Below are 22076 nucleotides of genomic sequence, written 5' to 3'. Positions count from 1 at the left end.
GAAAGCTCCATTTTTCCCAATTTATTTGCTATGGGCAGTATCCATTCAGCCATTTCAATAGTAATGCTAATTATGATGACATGAAAGTAAGCACAACACAACACCCAGTCTGTGAGTGGATTTTTTTTATTATCATTATTTTACTGCGAATTGAACCTGGAAACCTTCGCTTCCCAATCCCCTGCACTGACCATGCAACTAACGAGGCAAACAAAAGCCGAGCTCTTTAGAATGATACATTAATGCAGAAAACACTTCCAGCATGTTCCTGTTTTTTATTTCAAAAGAATGTCTCAAATTTCAGAAGAACAATAAATGTTTACATGCTTTTGAGTGAGTTGTTATTTCTTCTCCTTTGTCTTAGCATCACACTCATAATGTGTTGACAGCGATCATAAAAGCTGTGGTCTCCGGCCACCACATGGTCGGAGCATGTCACAAAGCAATTCAGGCACCAAGCACCACTCCCCTTCCAATACCTCAGTGCTCCCTACCCCTCTCACTGATTAGGCCACAACCTGCCTCACTAGCTCACTGCTCTCTACCACTCTCAGGGATCAGATTACAAGGGAGATCACTAGCTCGTCCAACATCAAATTATTCATCTCGAATCTGATTACACTACTATAGTACATTGTAAACAATGACAACGTACTGAATATTACAAAAAATAAATAACAATGTACATTAAATATGCTCTATCTTGGAAATCTTTCAGAAAAGTACGTATATCCACATGAAGTTTTTTGCTTCAAATGATCGTTCCTGTCATATGCCTGAATATTGACCATTCATCCTGGAACAACCTGTATATTATGTTTAATTTTTTATTTATAAATTTAACCTGAACAGATGAATGCCCTTAGGAGTCTTCTTACAGCACATCAGAGTTTTATATGTACTTACAAAACTTATTAAAACCACAGGTACTTAAAATATCATAATATTTTTAATATGATCTCTCCCCTCCTCCTCTCTGCATGTAGTAGGCATTTGTCTGTTATCCCTTCTTGGTTGAAATTGTTGATTTTTCTTGGGCTTCCTACATATCTCATGCCCTCTGGGTAATAATTATCACCAATTTTGTTAATCTGTCATCTTCCATTTTTTTGAGATACATCTTCCAGTTGCTTCTGTCTTTTTTAATCTGTTCATTTAAGTTTTTCACTCCCAGTTCTTTTCTGATGTCTACATTCACTCTCCCCTACAACAGAATGTACCCAGCTTCTCTTCTTAGCAATCGATCTCTAGTGCTTGTATTCCGATGGGAACAAGTGTTTCTACTGTGATGTCCAGGAAAGAGCTTCAAGGTCTAGTGAGCAGTAGTTATTATGAGCAGTAGTCTATCAACAATAAGCTTGAGTATTTGGACTGCGACGCCATCCTCTACAGTAAATGCTAAGCTGAAGGATTTTTTGACAACGTTGTCACCTCAAGAAAGAACTTTTCCCAACTACCGTATTTACCTCTGTGAAATAGTCAGTAAGTCTATGTTTTGTTTATGGTTCAATCAAGATTATCGCTAAAGACAAGTACTGATTTACATCCTTGGTTGGGGCAATGGGATCAGCTGCAGCTTCTACTTTGCCTGCTCTTCCCAAGATCACACAAACTTTTCCATAGAACATCTGGTCTTTATGTTTTAGATTAATGTATTGGCATGTCTTAGTTATTGTTTCTCTCAGTTTGATTTCTGCATGGAACCAATTTTATTTTCAAAGGCAGGAGGTCGTTTGTGAGTCCGATGTGCAGTGTCTCCAACATTCACGGACTGTTTTGGCTCTTCCATTATCGAGGTGCAGGTTTTCCCTTCAGGTTTCTAATCTTTGGGGAGCATATTATTATGTAACAGAGTTAATTTGTAATGATGTTGTGAGCTGATATTCCAGGTACGGATTTCTTTGCTTGTGGATTTCGTGGCAAATGTATGTTTGGGGACATGGTTATAGGTTGCATTATGAGTAGATGCAAGATGAAATACATTTGCATTTGAAGAAGAAACTACACACTTGAATTTCACAGTGGAGAGGCAGAATATTTATGTTAGTGTTTCTAGCATCATTTGTATTATCCTACGTCAAATCGAATTTTGAAAGGTCAGTTCTAAAACGGGCTATCGCACCTACTTTAGGAGGTCTATAGAGGACACATATTAGGCAAATTTTTTTAAGGGATTTTATTTTTAAGAACATGATAAAAAAAACAGGAATGCACATAAGCTACTACAAACAGCATAATGAACACATTATTGTGGCCAAGATAGATATGAAACCCATGCCTACCACAGTAGCACAAGTTTATATGCCGTTAGCTCTGCAAATTACGAAAAGATTGATGAAATGTATGATGAGATGAAAGAAATTATTCAGATAGTGAAGGGAGACGAAAATTTAATAGTCATGAGTGACTGAAATTCAATAGTACGAAAAGGAAGAGAAGAAAACGTAGTAGGTGAATATGGAATGGGGGTAAGGAATGAAAGAGGAAGCTGCCTGGTAGAATTTAGCACAGAGCATAACTTAATCATAGCTAACACTTCGTACAAGGATCATAAAAGAAGGTTGTATACATGGAATAAGCCTGGGGATACTGAAAGGTTTCAGATAGATTATTTAATAGTAAGACAGAGATTTAGGAACCAGGTTTTACATTATAAGTCATTACAAGGGTCAGATGTGGACTCTGACCACAATCTATTGGTTATGAACTGTAGATTAAAACTGAAGAAACTGCAAAAAGGTGGGAATTTAAGGAGATGGGACCTGGATAAGTTGACAGAACCAGAGGTTGTAGAGTGTTTCAGGGAGAGCATTAGGGAAGGACTGACAAGACTGGGGGAAAGAAAAACAGTAGAAGAATGGGTAGCTTTGAGAGATGAAATAATGAAGGCAGCAGAGGATCAAGTACGTAAAAAGACGAGGGCTAATAGAAATCCTGGGGTAACAGAACAGATACTGAATTGATGAAAGCAGAAAATACAAAAATGCAGTAAACGAAGCAGGCAAAAAGGAATACAAATGTCTCAAAAATGAAATGGAGGAAGTCCAAAATGGCTAAGCAGGGATGGCTAGAGTAAAAATGTAAGGATGTAGAGGTGTATATCACAAGGGTAAAATAGACACTGCCTAGAGGAAAATTAAAGAGACCTTTGGAGAAAAGGGAACCACTTGCATGAATATCAAGAGCTCAGATGGAAAACCAGTTCTAAGTAAAGAAGGGAAAGCAGAAAGGTGGAAGGAGTATAGAGAGAGTTTATACAAGGGCGATGTTCTTGAGGACAATATTATGGAAATGGAAGAGGATGTAGATGAAGATTAAATGGGAGATATTATACTGCGTGGAGAGTTTGACAGAGCACTGAAAGACCTAAGGCAAAACAAGGCCCCGGGAGTAGCCAACATTCCATTAGAACTACTGATAGCCTTGGGAGAGCCAGCCCTGACAAAACTTTACCATCTGGTGAGCAAGATGTATGAGACAGGCAAAATACCCTCAGATTTCAAAAAGAATATAATAATTCCAATCCTGGCTTCGGGGAAGATCACTTTGGATTTTGTAGAAATGTTGGAACATGTGAGGCAATACTGACCCTACGGCTTATCTTAGAAAATAGATTAAGGAAAGGCAAACCTAGATTTCTAGCATTTGTAGACTTAGAGAAAGCTTTTGACAATGTTGACTGGAATACTCTCTTTCAAATTCTGAGGGTGGCAGGGGTAAAATACAGGGAGCAAAAGGCTATTTACAATTTGTACAGAAACCAGATGGCAGTTATAAGAGTCGAGGGGCATGAAAGGGAAGCAGTGGTTGGGAAGGGAGCGAGACAGGGTTGTAGCCTATCCCCGATGTTATTCAATCTGTATATTGAGCAAGCAGTGAAGGAAACAAAGAAAAATTCGGAGTAGGAATTAAAATCCATGGAGAAGAAATAATAACTTTGAGGCTTGTCAATGACATTGTAATTATGTCAGAGACAGCAAAGAACCTGGAAGCGCAACTGAATGGAATGGACAGTGTCTTGAAAGGAGGATATAAGATGAACATCAACAAAAGCAAAATGAGGATAATGGAATGTAGTCTAATTAAATTGACTGATGCTGAGGGTATTAGATTAGGAAATGAGACACTTAAAGTAGTAAATGAGTTTTGCTATTTGGGGAGCAAAATAACTGATGATGGTCGAAGTAGAGAGGATATAAAATGTAGACTGGCAAAGGCGATTTAAGTGTCAGGAAGTCTTTTCTGAAAGTATTTGTATTGAGTGTAGCCATGTATGGAAGTGAAACGTGGATGATAAATAGTTTAGACAAAAAGAGAACAGAAGCTTTCGAAATGTGGTGCTACAGAAGAATGCTGAAGATTAGATGGGTAGATCACGTAACTAATGAGGAGGTATTGAATAGAATTGGGGAGAAGAGAAATTTGTGTCACAACTTTACTAGAAGAAGGGATCGGTTAGCAGGACATATTCTGAGGCATTAAGGGATCACCAATTTAGTATTGGAGGGCGGCGCAGAGGGTAAAAATCCTAGATGGAGACCAAGAGATGAATACACTAAACAGATTCAGAAGGATGTAGGTTGCAGTAGGTACTGGGAGATGAAGAAGCTTGCACACGATATAGAAGCATGGAGAGCTGCATCATATCAGTCTCTGGACTGAAGACCACAACAACAACATGTCTTGTTTGTCTTCATTAGTACTGGATGTGAGTAACATGGTCAGTAATAAGTCAGAGTGTTTGTATGCCACTACTCGATCTCCTCATCTGTTACTTCTGTGATGTCTTAGGACAGAGGAGTCTATATTTGGGGAACTGGAGAGCACGCTTGGCTTGAGCCAGGTGTCCAAGTTTGTTAGAAGAAAGACATGGATGTCCATATCCTGAAATATGTGGTGGAGTTCATCGAAACGAGTTGAAAGTGATGGCTATCTATGTTCTACAGTAAAAATACATACACCCTGGTAGAAATAATGGCTGCATGAGTAGACAACTTCGTAGCTTTTAAAACACAGACTTTAGAGTTTATTTGCACTGCTTTTTTCCAGCCTTTACCTGTACCATTATCTTGCCATCTCTTGAGCACATACTATGTAGCCCAAATTCGGATATCACATTATTCAAAATTTTTATCTTTCAGCAGAGAAATTCTCACATATTGTGTGGCTTGTCTTTGTGAGTTTCTTAATCACTATGACTGTTTCAGACCTTTTCGTATGATCAAATTTCACGATTGTGGTTTTAGGTTTCGCAGATCATAACTTCCTACATACTACTCTATAACTTCTGATTACACGATGTGCTGCATGTATATTTGTTCTCACTTTAAGCTTTTACAATGTAAAATGGCTATGTCAACAGTGTAATGTAATCGACTGACGGAAATAAGGTGAAGAAATAAAGCGAAGAGTATGCTATACCCACAGTAAAGAGTTGAAGTAATTTCATGACTGTATTATGTTCCCGGAAAACATGGTTACTTTATTAATTTAATTATGAATATGTTCTTTTGTAATAAATAATGAACTTCTTTAAGATGTTAAATGCTGTTAAGAAGTGCAAACTTACATTGCAAATAGTGTAGTTCGGATCAAAAAGTTTGAATAAATATAATCTTTAGCAAAAAGTATTTCCAATCCAGGGGAGTTTATTTAAACAGAAGAAAACCCAGGCCATGCTTGATGTTGGAATGATCATTTTGCAGACAAAGAAAATGATGAAACCCCCTAGACAAACGAGATCTGCAATTATTGAGTGTGTAATCTTTCAGCAACTAGTAACAAATTCTTGCTGAAATTGTGCTGGGACTGGACTTATTATTTCCATTAAAATAGCCTAATGAATGGAAACCAATAACATGTGGTGAGAGTGCTGTCCTACCACACTATACCGCGTAAGGTTATATAAACAATTCTTCAGTTATTTAAGAAACCAGTAAGACAACAACCAGTACAACAGCAAATGTTTTAATTCTACAAGTGTGCTTTCAGTGCAGCAGAACAATATATTATCGACATTGCTTTCACCTAGAAGAATTACCAGCGATGTTCGGTTCTGCCTAGAAGAATTAAGAGTGATGTTTGATACCATTTAAAAAAAAAAACAACTGAAGAAAAACGAAAATGCTGCTACTGGTTTCCGGCTCATCATCAGACCTGAAGAGCCATCTAAAATCGAAGCATCCTATGGTTCCTGTGGAACAATGTGAGTCAGGTAGCCGATCAAGATCGCCATCAATTGATGCAGAAATTTGAGAAATAATTTCTCGTGAATTGTCAACACCAACATTTGCTTCCACCCTGGGCGAAGGTGTCCACCCATCAAGGCAAATTGAGTCTCAAGTACTATCTAGCCCATCAGTGTCGTCAGGTTCTGGACCAAGTCCTGATTTATCTCCTTTGTGGTGCTCTCACCTTCAACTGCTTCTCATTTACAACAACCAACAAGTAACTTTTTTAATGTTATAAAGTCGTTTACATTAAGTAAATGTATTCCATTAGATGCACAGCTTTTAAAAATGATTTGCAGTAAAATTTAAAAATTTTTCAGCCACGAGTTGTCGTTTCTTGAGGGAAAACCCTTTGCTTTAAGCAAACTTGCTGAAATGCAAGGGGGGCAACTTAAATTGAAACAAGATGTCCCAACCAGACTACTTACGAAATGTTGAAACGATTTACTTTAAATAAAGATCTCATATTTCTTACCTCTCTATTTTAGGTGGAAAATTGACTACCTTAAACTTAAAAGATACAGACTGGGATATAATGCAACAGGCTTTACAGATTTTGAAAGTTTTTGATGAGGTAACCGAAGGGGTGGCTTCACGGAAAACAGTCTCACTTTCAATAATGAAAATCTTGCCAAGATTAAGGGAATGGCAACTAAAACCTTCTAAAGACAAATGTAAAGAATATCCTCAGGAAACAAAGTCACTGGTTGATAATTTGCTTAAAGGGTTATCGGAGTGGTTGGTGTTATTTCCATCAGCGAAATGATCAGTCACGCAACATTACTGGACCCCCAATTCAAAGGCAAGGATTTTCGGTTGACAAAACATTTTAGGACTGCAAGACTGCTACGTATGAAGGCTGTTGCAGAAATGAAAGCATTGATTGTTCAATAAGAAAAAAACAGAGCTCATGTCTCAACATCACCTCCGTTAAACATGAAACTTCTTCAGTCTGGTACGAGTTCAATTAAACTGTTAGTCAACTTCTAGCACGTCACATTGGAGGCATATTTGCCTAGAAACAGTGATCCCTTAAACTGGTGGGAAAAAAATTGCTGTGGCCAGCACTATATCAATTGGTTCTAAAAGTACTATGTACCACCACAACATCAGTAGTCTGTGAACGAATATTTTCAAAAGCAGGACAAAGAGACTCACTTCAACTAAAGTGGGTCAAATTTTATTCATAAATGACAATATTTATTAATTTTTCTTTTATGGGAACATACAGGGTGTTACAAAAAGGTATGGCCAAACTTTCAGGAAACATTCCTCACACACAAAGAAAGAAAATATGTTATGTGGACATGTGTCCGGAAATACTTACTTTCCATGTTAGAGCTCATTTTATTACTTCTCTTCAAATCACATTAATCATGGAATAGAAACACACAGCAACAGAACGTACCAGCGTGACTTCAAACACTTTGTTACAGGAAATGCTCAAAATGTCCTCCGTTAGCGAGGATACATGCATCCACCCTCTGTCGCATGGAATCCCTGATGCGCTGATGCAGCCCTGGAGAATGGTGTATTGTATCACAGCTGTCCACAATACGAGCACGAAGAGTCTCTACCTTTGGTACCGGGGTTGCGTAGACAAGAGCTTTCAAATGCCCCCATAAATGAAAGTCAAGAGGTTGAGGTCAGGAGAGCGTGGAGGCCATGGAATTGGTCCGCCTCTACCAACCCATCGGTCACCGAATCTGTTGTTGAGAACCGTACGAACACTTCGACTGAAATGTGCAGGAGCTCCATCGTGCATGAACCACATGTTGTGTCGTACTTGTAAAGGCACATGTTCTAGCAGCACAGGTAGAGTATCCCGTATGAAATCATGATAACATGCTCCATTGAGCGTAGATGGAAGAACATGGGGCCCAATCAAAACATCACCAACAATGCCTGCCCAAACGTTCACGGAAAATCTGTGTTGACGACGTGATTGCACAATTGCGTGCAGATTCTCGTCAGCCCACACATGTTGATTGTGAAAATTTACAATTTGATCACGTTGGAATGAAGCGTCATCCGTAAAGAGAACATTTGCACAGAAATGAGGATTGACACATTGTTGGATGAACCATTCGCAAAAGTGTACCCGTAGAGGCCAATCAGCTGCTGATAGTGCCTGCACACGCTGTACCTGGTACGGAAACAACTGGTTCTCCTGTAGCACTCTCCATACAGTGACGTGGTCAACGTTATCTTGTACAGCAGCAACTTCTCTGATGCTGACATTAGGGTTATCATCAACTGCATGAAGAATTGCCTCGTCCATTGCAGGTGTCCTCGTCGCTCTAGGTCTTCCCCAGTCGCGAGTCATAGGCTGGAATGTTCCGTGCTCCCTAAGACGCCGATCAATTGCTTCGAAGGTCTTCCTGTCGGGACACCTTCATTCTGGAACTCTGTCTCGATACAAACTTACCGCGCCACGGCTATTGCCCCGTGCTAATCCATACATCAAATGGGCATCTGTCAACGCTGCATTTGTAAACATTGCACTGACTGCAAAACCACGTTCGTGATGAACACTAACCTGTTGATGCTACGTACTGATGTGCTTGATGCTAGTACTGTAGAGCAATGAGTCACATGTCAACACAAGTACCGAAGTCAACATTACCTTCCTTCAATTGGGCCAACTGGCGGTGAATCGAGGAAGTACAGTACATACTGACGAAACTAAAATGAGCTCTAACATGGAAATTAAGCGTTTCTGGACACATGTCCACATAACATCTTTTCTTTATTTGTGTGTGAGGAATGTTTCTTGAAAGTTTGGCCGTACCTTTTTGTAACATCCTGTATATGAAATACTGACTGTAAATGATGACTGCAAATACACTTCAATTACAGTTGTTATAATTCTTATATTGTGTTTTTTCCGATAAAAATGTCAAAATATAATAAGAATCAATCTTCGTTCCCAAAATTTTTCAACTTGATAAATATTTAGGATTTTGTTGTAATATTTATCAATTTTTCAGTAGACGAAATTTAAAACTTTTGTATCCGAAAATTACTACGGATATAACACAAAACTATTGCTCTTCTTCATATTTTCTATCAAAATAAGGCCAACTCAGATAAATATACAGGTTTAGTGACCTGAATTAAAAAGGCAGTGCACCTTCGTTCTAATTTTTTTGTGAATGAATGGTGAGTGGTGAGTCATGAAAAAGAGCTAGTTCATTTCAGTGGGTGACCAGTTCTGATCCAAAAAGAACTGTTTTGCCCATCTCTATCATATGCACACAGGTGCGATGCATGCACGCGTTCACCCACACGCTTCCACGTGCGCGTCTCCCTGTGCACGTGCTCTTGTACTTTAAACATCTGATACATAATAATCCCACTGTATTAAGAATGTTGTACAGCACCTCACTGTGATATTCCAGGTTAAAGAGCAGCTCAATTGCTTCTATGCAAATGTAACCATCAGCCAGCAAGAGCCTCTGTGAACGTTCTTGGTTCTCAAATGCAGCATGTGCTTCTACTGCTGTCTACACTGTAATTTCTCCTAATCTCTTTCTCTTGTACATCTTGAAGCCTCCAAATCCCACTGTTTTCATATTAAGCATCTTCATTTTTGTCAGGTATCCTTTCCCCCTTCCGTATCCCCCCCTCCCCCCCTTCTCTTGTTTAACAGAAGTTCTAATTCATTCATTCTCTTTTTTCCTTTGTTTAGATTTGTTATTCCTGCATTAGCATTTTATTAATTTATCAGTAATCCAAAAATTATTTGCTTGTATATTTTGTTTCATCACTAATCATAAAACTACTTTGTTCCCCTGTCAAAGAAGGTAGTCAATAAAGGCTTTTGGTTTTCTTAGTCACTGTCTCTTTCTCTAACTGGAGGGTGGGTATAAATGAAGAGCTATAAAATCTGATGTGACAAATATTTTATGAAAGAAATGTAATATCTTGTGAAAATATAATTATTAATTTCAAAAAGCAGTACTTAGGGTAGAATTTATGGTTAATCCTGAGCTCTGTATGCACTGATCAGCGAGAAGATTATGGTCCCCTACCTAATAGCTTGTATGTCCCCCTTAGGCATGGATAACAGCAGCAACACCTAGTGGGATCGAAGCAATAGGTCTTCGTAGGCCGCTGGAGGGAGTTGGCACCACTATCCGCACACACAAGTCACGTAATTGCCATAAATTCCAGGAATGGCGGTGATGAGCTCTGACCCCACGTTCAATCACATCCCAAATGTGTTCGACCAAGTTCAGACCTGATGAGTTGGGGGACCAGCACATCACTTTGAACTCACCACTGTTTTCTTTGAACCACTCCATCTCACTCCTGGCCTTATCACACGGTACATTATCTTGTTGAAAAATGCCACTACCTTCAGCAAACACGATCGTCATGAAGGGGTCTACATGGTCTGCAACCAGTGTAGGTTATTCCTTGGCCATTGTGGTGCCTAGCACGAGCTCCACTGGACCTATGGATGCCCAGATGAATGTTCCCTGGAGCATAATGAAGCCATCGCCAACTTGTCTCCAACCCGCAGTACACGTGTCAAGGCGCTGTTCACCTGACAGATTCACGCGCTCACATCAGCATGATGATGAATGTATTGGGATTCATTAGGCTGTGCAACACTCTTCCACTGTGCCAACATCCAGTGCTGATGGTCGTGTGGCCATTTCAGTCATAGTCACTGATGTCAAGGTGTTAACACTGGCACATGCATGGATCGTCAGCTGCAGAGGCCCATCATTAGGAATGTTTTGCGCAGTGAGTGTTCAGACAGACTTGTACTCTACCCAGCATTGAAGTCTAATGTTAGTTCTGCCACAGTTTGCTGTCTGTCCTGTTTTACCAGTCTGCCCAGCCTACTACATCTGACATCTGTAATGGGGGTAGCTGCCCAATTCCCCGACGCCTGGACATGGTTTCACTTCAGTTTTGCCATGTATTGAAGACACTCACCATAGAACTCCTCGAAAACCGGAGACCTGCACATTCCGAAATGCTCTTGCCGAACTTCCGGGCCATCACAATCTGCCCTTGGTCAAATTAGAAAGATTGCGCTCCTTCCCAATTCTACACACAGACAATACTCTCACTGATACTACATGCACTGTGGTTGTATCTGACAGGCAGTCATTCCTCACCAGGTGATCCTGCTATCGCTTGGACAGGTTTGTATCAATAGTAGGCAGATTGTCACAATTTTTTGGCTAATCAATGTACTTCACTTCAGTAGTGATCTTTAAGATAAAACACAACTATTAACAAATTCCACACAGACATATAAGCTTTCCATTCTTCCCATATTCTATCTGTAAATAGGAAGAAACATTAATATATGTCAAAATAGCAATGTGGCACTGAGAACCACCAGGGCCCAAAGCACAAACAAGAAGTTTTAACAAAAATAAATGTTTGTGAAAACAAAATTTACAGGCAAACTGCCAGTCTTTTAGGTTCAACTTAAGTGTTGACAACCTATATTAATATTCAAGGCTTTATTATTAAGGTTAATTTACAAAACTTTCACATATAGGCCAGTAATAAGTGTATTTCTGGTAGCTGTACAGTTTGCTATTAAAAGTGAAAACAGAATCAAAACATGAGAAACACATACTGAATGTACAACATCCATTACTATGAATTATTCCAAAAATTCATTGTCCTCGTTATTTTCATAATGCACATTCCTTGACCTGAGGTTTAGATAACACCATCTGTCCACTTCAGCCATCAAATCTAGTAGTACTGTTTAGTCTTTGGGTTTCACAGTTAATATTTCCCTTCCACCTTTGTATTTGGGCACTATATGTTACAAGGCATTTACAAGCTGTGGGGAAATGACAAACTGCGTCTCCCTCAATGTGAAATGTAGAAAATGTTAGCCTCCAAAGACACCAGTGAAGAATGTTACTAAAAAGTGCCTGGCAACCTATTGAAAACTTCATCATTGTAAAATTTATGAAATGTACATTGTTACCATGTACAGCAACTTGTGGTTTGGTAGTGATGTCGGTAATGCTTATAAAGTTTCTGAAATCCTCAGTGTCCGTTTTATATACTATAATAGGTTTAGATAGCCTTGGTTTCTGTATAACTTGACACCACTCTACCTCTGATTACAAAGTACTACTTCATAGGTGACGTAGACACTAACTTATGTTGACATCCCTAGATAACAACCGAGCAGCACACAGCAACAAAACAGTGTGTTGTGCCCATATGGAAGTGAATATAACAGAAATCAGTGAGACAGCTCTTCATGAATGTTCACATATTCAATGTGGGCCTACAGAACACACAAAGGTGGTCCACCATAAAATCTATATACAGGGGGTATGGGTATAAGTGCACATATTTTCACTGATAACTGAGGACAGTGTACTGAACAACATTCCATCAGTATTTATGGTATTTACAAAATAATAATTACACCTATTAGAAGTATTATGTTTTTAGGTTGGTTCGTACCTCGAAGTGCATGTGGCAAGAGAAAGCCATTAATGCTTATTTTCCAATGAGAAGCATGTCAGTTCGTGGTAGACGCTTGGCCGCATAACAGTTAGTCTATACTGAAAGGCATAGTGTACTCTATGGTGCAGTTACAACTGTCCAGAAAACATCAGGTAGCAAACTATATGATGTGTCTGCGGGAAGACTGTTAAACACAGAGAAAATACAACTAACACACTGATGTCGGTACATATGAACGTACCAATGATCACAACATCTGCACTTACACCCCTAACACCTTCTACAACACGAGTATGCAGTCATGCTATTCGATATCGGCAACTGTGTGCTTTATGCCCCTATGGTTCTCAACACCTGAAATATGTTCTACCATACATTTTACAGTGAGTTGCAGAATATGAAGAATTTCCCTAGTTTGAAGACAGAAGACACTGTTAATATGAGTTGGTGTTAATACTCTGTGTCTCCATCCGTTAGATTACACTAAAACAAAAACGGCACTGATTCAAAGGTCAATTTTGACTGTGCAGCATTTCAGTATTGTGCTATGTGGTTTTCGCTTGTTAGGAAAAATGTAGTATTATTTTTCTTTGGGGTGGGAAAATTTGTGGTGAGAAAAAGGTGAAATTGGGTAAAGTTTATATGGTTCCTTTACCATTAACAGCAGTACTTTATTAATTCAATGAATTTAAATGTAGTCCAACATCTGTTTTTGAAGAAGATTGCCCACGATGCCTAGCAGATGTGGTTACTGAAGAAATCATTGACTGAGTCCATGACATGAGTAGCACTGACTGTTTAAGTATGAATTAGCAGAGGCTGCTGGCATGATGACAGAGAAGCAAAGGGTCTGTAGTCATAGGCTTCTTCCAAAATGGAAATAACAGTCACTGGGCAAAACTGCAGTGAGATACTGGACACTTAATAAGAAACTGAAGGTAACAATGAAAAAGAAAGTGTTGTGACACCTCAACAAAATATTTAACAGGCTCACCACAAAAATATCCAGCATCTTTATGCACGAGTTGTCATGGCAAGTTTGCATGAATTGCTGCTGCATCCCCTGTATTCATCTGAAAGGGGTCTCTGTTATTTCTTCTTCTTCCAAAACACAAACAAATTGTTCACAGATAAAAATTCTGCACAAAAGAGAATGTGTGCGCAAGAGATCAGATAGTTTGAAAATTCCCATTCTTTGGAGTTGTTAAAAATGGTGGGGATGTTCAGAATCCTACAGGGGAATTACATTAAAAATGAATAAATTGTTCTTGGGAATGACAGAGGTATATTGATGATTACAGTGGGTATTTATTGAACCTCTGTCATAGATGTATAAGTAGACGTGTTATTCCATGAAGTACAGATGTTTTAGTTGCTTTAATGTGACTGAATAACTACTGATCTTAATCTTCCAGTTTCTATTATAACACTGCAGAAGAAGTGTACCTAATGTTGAGCAGAAGCACTTCAGTTTTTCTCCTAGCCAAAAGGTAACGAATCAAAATGTGTAAAAGAATGGCAGGTTGTACTTGTTTACAGGACAAGTAATGAGTTAAGCTAAAGCCTAACTAAAACACTATTCACAAATTATAATGACAAACCACAATGTATATGGACAGAAGCTAATCTTACTACATGACTATTTCGAACTCCCTGCCAACTCCATAGTCTTCCAAAGTATTCTTCAAATTCTACTCACCACACAGGTTCCATAATGGATATGTGCACATGTAGCAAGCACGGTGAGAGAGTACACCAAACCTAGTTCTACATTCAATGGGACAGACAGCACCAAAGTCAGTGCTACAACTGCTGATGCCGGCAGCAATAGCCAGTTGAATATTTCACATCTTGTTGAGGACATCTGAGCTACAATCAGCCGACACTGAAAGAACAACAAATTATCTGTATTATGTATTACAAGAAAAAAGCAAAGTAACAATATACACATTTCAAATTTAAGCTAAGACCAAATTCTGAACAATGTCACATGAATAACTGCACATAAATCAGTATTTTCAAATTTGTAAGAAACGACAATTAACAGCAAGTCTTGTGGGAATTCCCATATTGAAGTTCAAGAATATAGTTAGAAACTGTCAATCAAATTTATTGTAAAATTTACACATTTCTCATTGCACATAGCAAAAATCTTTGAAACACTACTTTTACACACAGTAATATAATATCACAGTTGGTGTTGTGGTGTAAAGCATGTGTAGGAACTGGAAGGTCAAGTTTGTTGTTAGCTGGTTTGACGGTTGCCATTCATGCTGATAGGCAGTTGGTCTGTTGTAAATGTACAAAACACAACACAGTAATTGCAATCCAGTTGGTATGTATGATGTAGCTGCTTTCACTTTTAGCTACTGTATTTATCAGATACATGATGAGTTTGACATGACTGCTGAGGTGTGCTGTGTGCAAGTCTTACATGACTGGTGGAATACTCTACGTGGAACAGATCGTGAGCAGAGCTGCATACAAATAGACTAGGAGATTGGATGGATTGAATGCATAATGGAATACCTATTATTATTATTATTATTATTATTGTTATTATTATTAAAACATATCACACATAATGAATGACATAAATCTTGACATCATCAAACTGAAAAAGTATAGTAAAAAAGGAAAATAAAGAGAAGGAAGTACAAGAATACAGCAGATAGTTGTGGCTGCCTGAATGCTGAAAAAAAGGATGAGCCGAGCCAACCACTCAGCAACAGACTAAAATCTCTTGCCTAAAAGCTTAGGCTTGAGTCCAGACACACCACAAAAATTTAAAACCTTCCTCACACTCATCTCACCATCAGCTGAAAATAGAGAGTAGACACCCCACTGTAATTTGCTTCTGCTCTCTCATACAACATAAAATGCACTCATTAAAAATATGGCATACAGGTGATGTGCACACCACAGGCCTAACAGACTGGGGTATCCTCTCACCGGAGTAGGAGGTTATGCGTTAGGGGACAGTGGCCAATTTGGAGAGGCGTCAAGGTGGCTTCGGAGTGACTGGCACGGGTTACGCCTGGACTGGATAGTGGATAGCTGGCTACATCAGCAGCAGTTTATTGTCCCTCACTGGAACATATCCCCCTCCCCACAACAGCACGGATCTCTGACATAATAGGGAAATGACAAGTTTCAGGGGACTGGGACATTATATCATGTCACATTTCCTGCGAGCCTCGACAACTTGGCCTGCTTGTTCATCTCCTCAAATTCCCACAGTCGCAGTACCTAGGTGAATGATATCTGCTACCCCAACCATTGAAGGAAGTACAGCTGGTTATATATTAGCTGATCCAGATTCTCTGTTGAATACATGTGCTGCAATGGCTGTAGGACACTAATGAATTCAGAGCAGATGAAAAACTCTTTGTCCTAAAGATGTCTCATCTGTCCCATTGTCTTCAGGATCGCCTGGACCTCTGCAGAAAATACAGTATGTTCGCAGGAAAGACAAATCCTGAAGACAAAGTTGGAGAAAGATACTGAACAGCCAAGGGAGTCCCCTTCTTTGAAACCATCAATATACACAACTTTAAAACTCCGATGCTTATTTAAAAGCTAAAAAACAATAGAGGCTGAAAAGTAAAAACTGGAGTACAATCTTTCTTATAATGCATCAAATCTCAAAAGGTTCCGTGTCTCTGTAGGAGCCATGGTGGCGATCTACTCCAACATTAGTGTAAACCTTTGAAACCAGCCACACCTATCTCTACAAGACAATCCCACAGGACCTCGTCGCCTATTTTTGATTATGAAAAAGCCTTTTAATTGATGACTGAGCAATGGTATGGCATAGACTGTGTTTTATTAGCCTGTCACACCATAAGGAGTGGTCAACTGATGTGAAGCGCCTCAATACTAAGTCTTGGTAGAGGGCTGGTTCTAAAGGCTCTAGTGGTCAGCCAAATTCCCTCATGGTGCACCAAGGCCACCATTTTTAAATAAAATCTGCGACTCAGCATCTCCACTATATAGTGAGTAGCAACTTTCCTTTTCACAATTTTGTTATTTTTAAATAGAAGTGTCGTGAGGACCCATACACCATGCACCCATGATCAAGCCAAATTCGCACGAAGGGTCTGTAAAACTGGAACAGACATGATCAATCTGCTCCCCACGAATTGTTCGAGACATTTTAAAATACTCAGTGTTTTAGGGTCCATTTTTTCACATCCATAATGTGGGGCAACCATGTAAGTTTTCAGTCAATTTTGAGGCCCAGAAACCTCACCCTGTCTTTAAAATTGAGAACAGCTTAACCCATCGGTAACTCCCAAAAGTTAAAAATAGAATGTGATTGGTTAAAAAGAATGCACACAGACTTCTCGGTGAAGAAATTAAAATCCTTTTCCTCTGCCCATGCTCCCAACCATCGAATGGCTGCCAGTTGCAACTTGCAAGTTTTCATTATAAGGCTCTAAGAGGAACAAAGGACAGTAAGTCATCAACAGAGAACGCTGAGAGGATAATATGCTTCCTAGGTCATATTGTAGACCATCACAATGTCAAAAAATATACCCATTAAGTGGTGTTGGCAAAGGAAGTCTGTTGCACAGCCACTTCCAGGAGAGATAAGTTGAAAGTGACTAAGAACCTGCCTGGATTCTATGAGCCAGACAAAGCAGCAGTTGACCATCTGGTCCTTTCACGCAGCTAGTGAGGGGAACGCTGTGATAATTACTTGGATACATGCAGTCTTTCCCAAGTTTTAAAAGCTGAATTAAAATTGTCTCTCGCCATCAATCGGGAAAGTATTACGCTGCCTAAATGAGTTTAAAAAGGCAATGAGGAATTTCTTTGCTCCGTCTCGTAACGTGCCGTGACGTACTATAATGGACCCATCATGATCATATAATGCATCACAAGCTGCAGAATGTGGACTCCAGCTCCCACGTGGAGAAAGCGCAGTTTTATTCTTCATCTTTTGTGGAACTGAAGTCCCAACTCCCCTCTCAACAGCCACTCTGTAGTGTCACAAAAAGTTGAAACCTGATTGGCAGTGGTGGTAAGTACGGAAAACTAGGCCACCACAGTCTGGTCAATTTCACAAGGGTTGGTCTGGAGACTTCCAATCCCCAGTACAGCAGCCACTGGGTACCTCCCTCCTCATGCAAAAATCCTCCCTGACGTCTACAGTACAACTTCGTTGTTAGAAGACCTATTTGTGGTTATCAGGAACTGTTGGCATACCTTTTTCTGTCTCTAATAATTCGGCAACATTTCATTCTAATAAGTCAGCAACATTTCACATTTCATTCTCACTATCCAAAAGGCTACAAGATTCCACATTCACTTAGTTGTAAAGTTCCCAGTCTGCCCTACTGGGCACCCATCACGGTGGCTTTCTTTCGGGTACCGCTCCTCCTACCAGGAGAAACCACACCAGGAAGGGATCAGTTGGGTGCAAGTCATTGACTATTTCCCTCTGAGTGGAGTGAGTGAGAGCCAAAGAGCATACCAAAATATTGACAGCCACAAATGATTCTGTTACAGCACATGCTCTGCCCCACATTCAAGAAACACGCACATGAGGGCATGAGAAGGCTCTCAATTGCTCTATCCCTGGGGCATGTGGTTGCAGAACCCCAAAGCACATTATGTGCATTAAAATCACCACAGAGTAGGTAGGGGCAGGAGAATTGAGCACAGAGGTTGCAGAGAGCCTCTTCATCTAGGTCGTGTGAGTACAGGTACAGGGAAGATGTGGGCAACCTATAATGTACGAGCTCTGATACAGCGACTTCTTGTAGGCTGGTTGTGAGGGAGAGAAGTGAGGAGTAGTAGGTGCTGTTTACAAAAATACCCACTCCTCCTTTTGCTCTCTCTGCACTAAAATTGTCCTTTTTGTGGAGAATGTAGCCATGTAGCTCAGGAGCATAAGATAATTTAAAATGACTGTCCAGAAAACATAAACACATTGGACTACACTCAGCTAATAAATGTAGTTCCTTCACATGTCCTGAACCCCTTCAAGTTCCAATGAAGCATGGAAGTCATCTTTAAGATGACGGTTTGCTCTTTTCCTCTGTCTTTCCTCTGTGGTGGGAAGACTAACAGTTAGGTGCGGGGTTACTTGAGGGACTCCCTCCGCCAGATGCTGACATCCATACCATCAACGGTATAGTCATCATCTGATCCATCAAATAGGGCCAAGGACACATGGTCTGATCGCTCTGGACCTGATTGTTTTGGTCTGAGGATTTTTGTCTCCCGCTTGGATTTTGGGAACAGTGGAAACGCTGTTTTAACAGAAATATGTTTTTGGTTCTCTCCTTCTGTCTGACAGAGTATGTTACCCCTTCTAATGTAAACTTCTGCTACCACATCACAACTTCTTTCCAATGTAGCCATTGTGCAGCACACTGTCGATAGCACATTCTCAAAGTAGTTTCACTACTTGTTTACTTGGGTAGCTTTCAGCACCACGATTAGGAGTGTACCACTATGCAGCCTCTTGATAAATTTATGTTACAACACAAGTCCACTTACAGAGAGAATTTCCAAACAAACCTGCTACATGTTTAACAACAATAAATATGTTATTTATCATAGGATGTGATTCATTACTACCGTATATACTCGAATAATCCGCGCATGTTTTTTCCCCAATTTTAGGACGAAAAACTGGGGTGTGCAGATTACTCGAAACATTGTTGGTACTGCTCCACCTCGAACAATACATCCCATTATACTATTGCATTGTTGCAGCCTCAGTCTGTGATGCATGAGTAGCACGTTAGGAGTGAAGTATTACTCAGCAGAAAGAGTGAACATTCTTCCAATCTTAAGTGTAATTATACTGTTCCCTTGCCATGATAACGCTCCTTTATGACACTTAATACTCTGTGCCAATTACTCAGGTTGCACTGGACTGAAAATAGTGGAGTATTCTACTTATTATCCAGCTTTTAGTCACTCTGACTTATTAAAACTCTCTCTCTCTAGTAGTACGCAACACTGGCATAGCTTCATCTAATGTCATTTGCACTTTTGACACCTATGACAAATGGAAGCCAATGGCAGCCAGTATTCTCTATACAATTTTAGGCTCAGCACTTTTACATAATTTAAGCAATGATAGAAGCTTTTGTGCAGTATTGAAAATAAACTAATAAACTCACACATATATTAGAGAAAATGGTCCCAGTGACTAAATATACACTGCGTGGGTCAGTGTTAATAATGTCACCAGGCGATTTTAACACCCACAGCGTGCACAGTGTTAGGAAATAAAGAACAGGCACTAAAGGGCGAACAGCTTCAGTAAATGGTCTCATCTTTCCTGTTCCATCTCTGTACGACCTGTAACCACCAAATATTATTATTATTAAAAACAAAAAATAATTCTCTCTCTCTCTCTCTCTCTCTCTCTCACACACACACACACACACACACACACACACACACACACACACATCCTACTAACTCATTACATTACATTTTATTTATGGTACCAATTATATTTAGTTTCTAATTTCTATACTTTTCCTGGTCATAATATATTAATTTTTAATTACAATTATTATCAATGAGTAATTACCATTACTCATTAATATTTGAGAGCATTTTTACCATATGTATGTCTGTCACTTTCTTTTTTTGAATTGTTTCCCAAAGCTATGACATTAATTGAATTCTCCTAGAACAACAATATTGAAATAAAACACTTGTCTTGATATGCTAAACTTTTTTTTTTTTACTTTATTTACCTATTAACTGGCTTTTGGCATTTTGTGCCATCCTCAGACATCAAACATCTGACACGTTACCAACTATATGTGCTGGACTGGAGTAGGCCCTAAGTAGATGCTAATACAATCTTTAATGCAATAGTGTGTGCAATTTTACAACACCACATAACTAAGTCTCAAACACCTGCCTTCAGTATAACTTTGGTGAAAGGCCAAAAACTACCTTAGTTACTACATTATTCCAAGACACTTACGAATATACTGTGCACAAGGTCAGCTGTTTGTACCATTTCTTTTCTAGCTTTTGCACTATAAAAACAAACAAGGAACTGTCACCACCAAGTAAATATGTAAAATCTAGTTGAGACACATATACAGGGTGTCTCTCCTCATGTGCATTTTCTCAGGTGTTTCAGCAATTTTGTTTTTGCAATGTGTAACTAAACTAAGCCCAAACAGATACTGCACACCATGTCTTTCATACAATGCCCAGACTCATAGGAAAGTATTGTTTCTTTTCCCTTTACAAATGAAATGATTTGTAAATCAGAATTTTACATATTCAGTCAATAGTGTGGTCTCAAATTAGTCTAGTGCGATATCCGTTTTATTGCTCTGTATTAACAAGTACAGTAAAACACAAAGAATAATTAGTACTCTGGCAGTGACAGCTCCACCCTGGACCAGACTGACCGTCAATGCCAAGCAGCAGTGCTGTTGCTCAGTTGCTCCTCGAGTAATGGTTATTTTTTGTGTTTTAGTGTCCTGTTAATTCATATTGATAAAACAAATACCGCACTTGACTAATTTGGGGCCACTCTATCAAATGAGCACATAACAATCTGCTTTAAAAGAAATTTTGTTTATAATGGGAAACAAACCAATGTTTTCTGTTGACATTGGGTGGCATATAAAAGCCATGATGAGCTGTATTTGTTTGAGCTGCCTCCGGCTATACATTGCAAAAACTAATTTACAAATATCTGTGGAAACACCATAAAAAATTGGCCTGACAACTCTTGTGAGAAACATCCACTATAACCCAAGGATTTTCTTTTTAATTTCTTTGTTATTAAATTTATAGATCAAAACTGAGTAAAAAAGCATTTTCTTTCACATGAAGCACAGTTATCTGACTGGCACATGGAAAACTATGTATTTTCACCCATAGGCACATTTTGTTACAAACACAGAGTCAAACCCAGAAAAAAAAATCGTGAAGCATCTTAAATAAATTTTCTGATAAGAAGCACTGTAATGATTGTAACTTCCACACAACTGTTACACCAGCTATTATATTTGGTCATACACTCCTGGTTCTAGTTTGTAGTGGACAGCAATCATGTATAAATACGTATAAATAAAAAAAGCATTGCAACAATTTCTATTTCATCACTTTAAAATCAACCACTATTAACAGGCGTGATAACAAGGAGCATAGATAACACTTAACAATAAATATTCAGATTTCCAACTGTCTCAGTATCTCTCAACATGGAAATTACACTCTAAATTCTGTGATCAGACCTACAGGACCATACGAGGCCGACCGGCTGCCGTGTCATCCTCTGCCATATGGCGTCACTCGGATGTAGTATGGAGAGGCATGGATCAGCACACTGCTCTTCTGGCCATTATTGATTTTCCAGACCTTGGAGCTACTATTTAT

At 39.2% G+C, this 22076-nt stretch overlaps 1 protein-coding gene across 1 annotated transcript in view; it reads right to left on the bottom strand.

Annotated features, from left to right (window-relative positions):
- The window catches only part of LOC124619902 (ethanolaminephosphotransferase 1-like), an 86628-nt gene that overhangs the window by 5697 nt on the left and 58855 nt on the right, over positions 1 to 22076 (bottom strand). The window contains exons 6-7 of the mRNA XM_047146536.1: positions 19838 to 20018; positions 14395 to 14580 (exon numbers count right to left, since the gene is read on the bottom strand). Of these exons, the coding sequence (XP_047002492.1) occupies positions 14395 to 14580; positions 19838 to 20018 (367 nt within the window). The remainder of the gene's footprint in view (positions 1 to 14394; positions 14581 to 19837; positions 20019 to 22076) is intronic.

The sequence above is a fragment of the Schistocerca americana genome, chromosome 6 (genome assembly GCF_021461395.2).
Source record: "Schistocerca americana isolate TAMUIC-IGC-003095 chromosome 6, iqSchAmer2.1, whole genome shotgun sequence".
NCBI classification, from domain to species: domain Eukaryota; kingdom Metazoa; phylum Arthropoda; class Insecta; order Orthoptera; family Acrididae; genus Schistocerca; species Schistocerca americana.
This window is presented reverse-complemented; position numbering and strand designations above follow the sequence as displayed.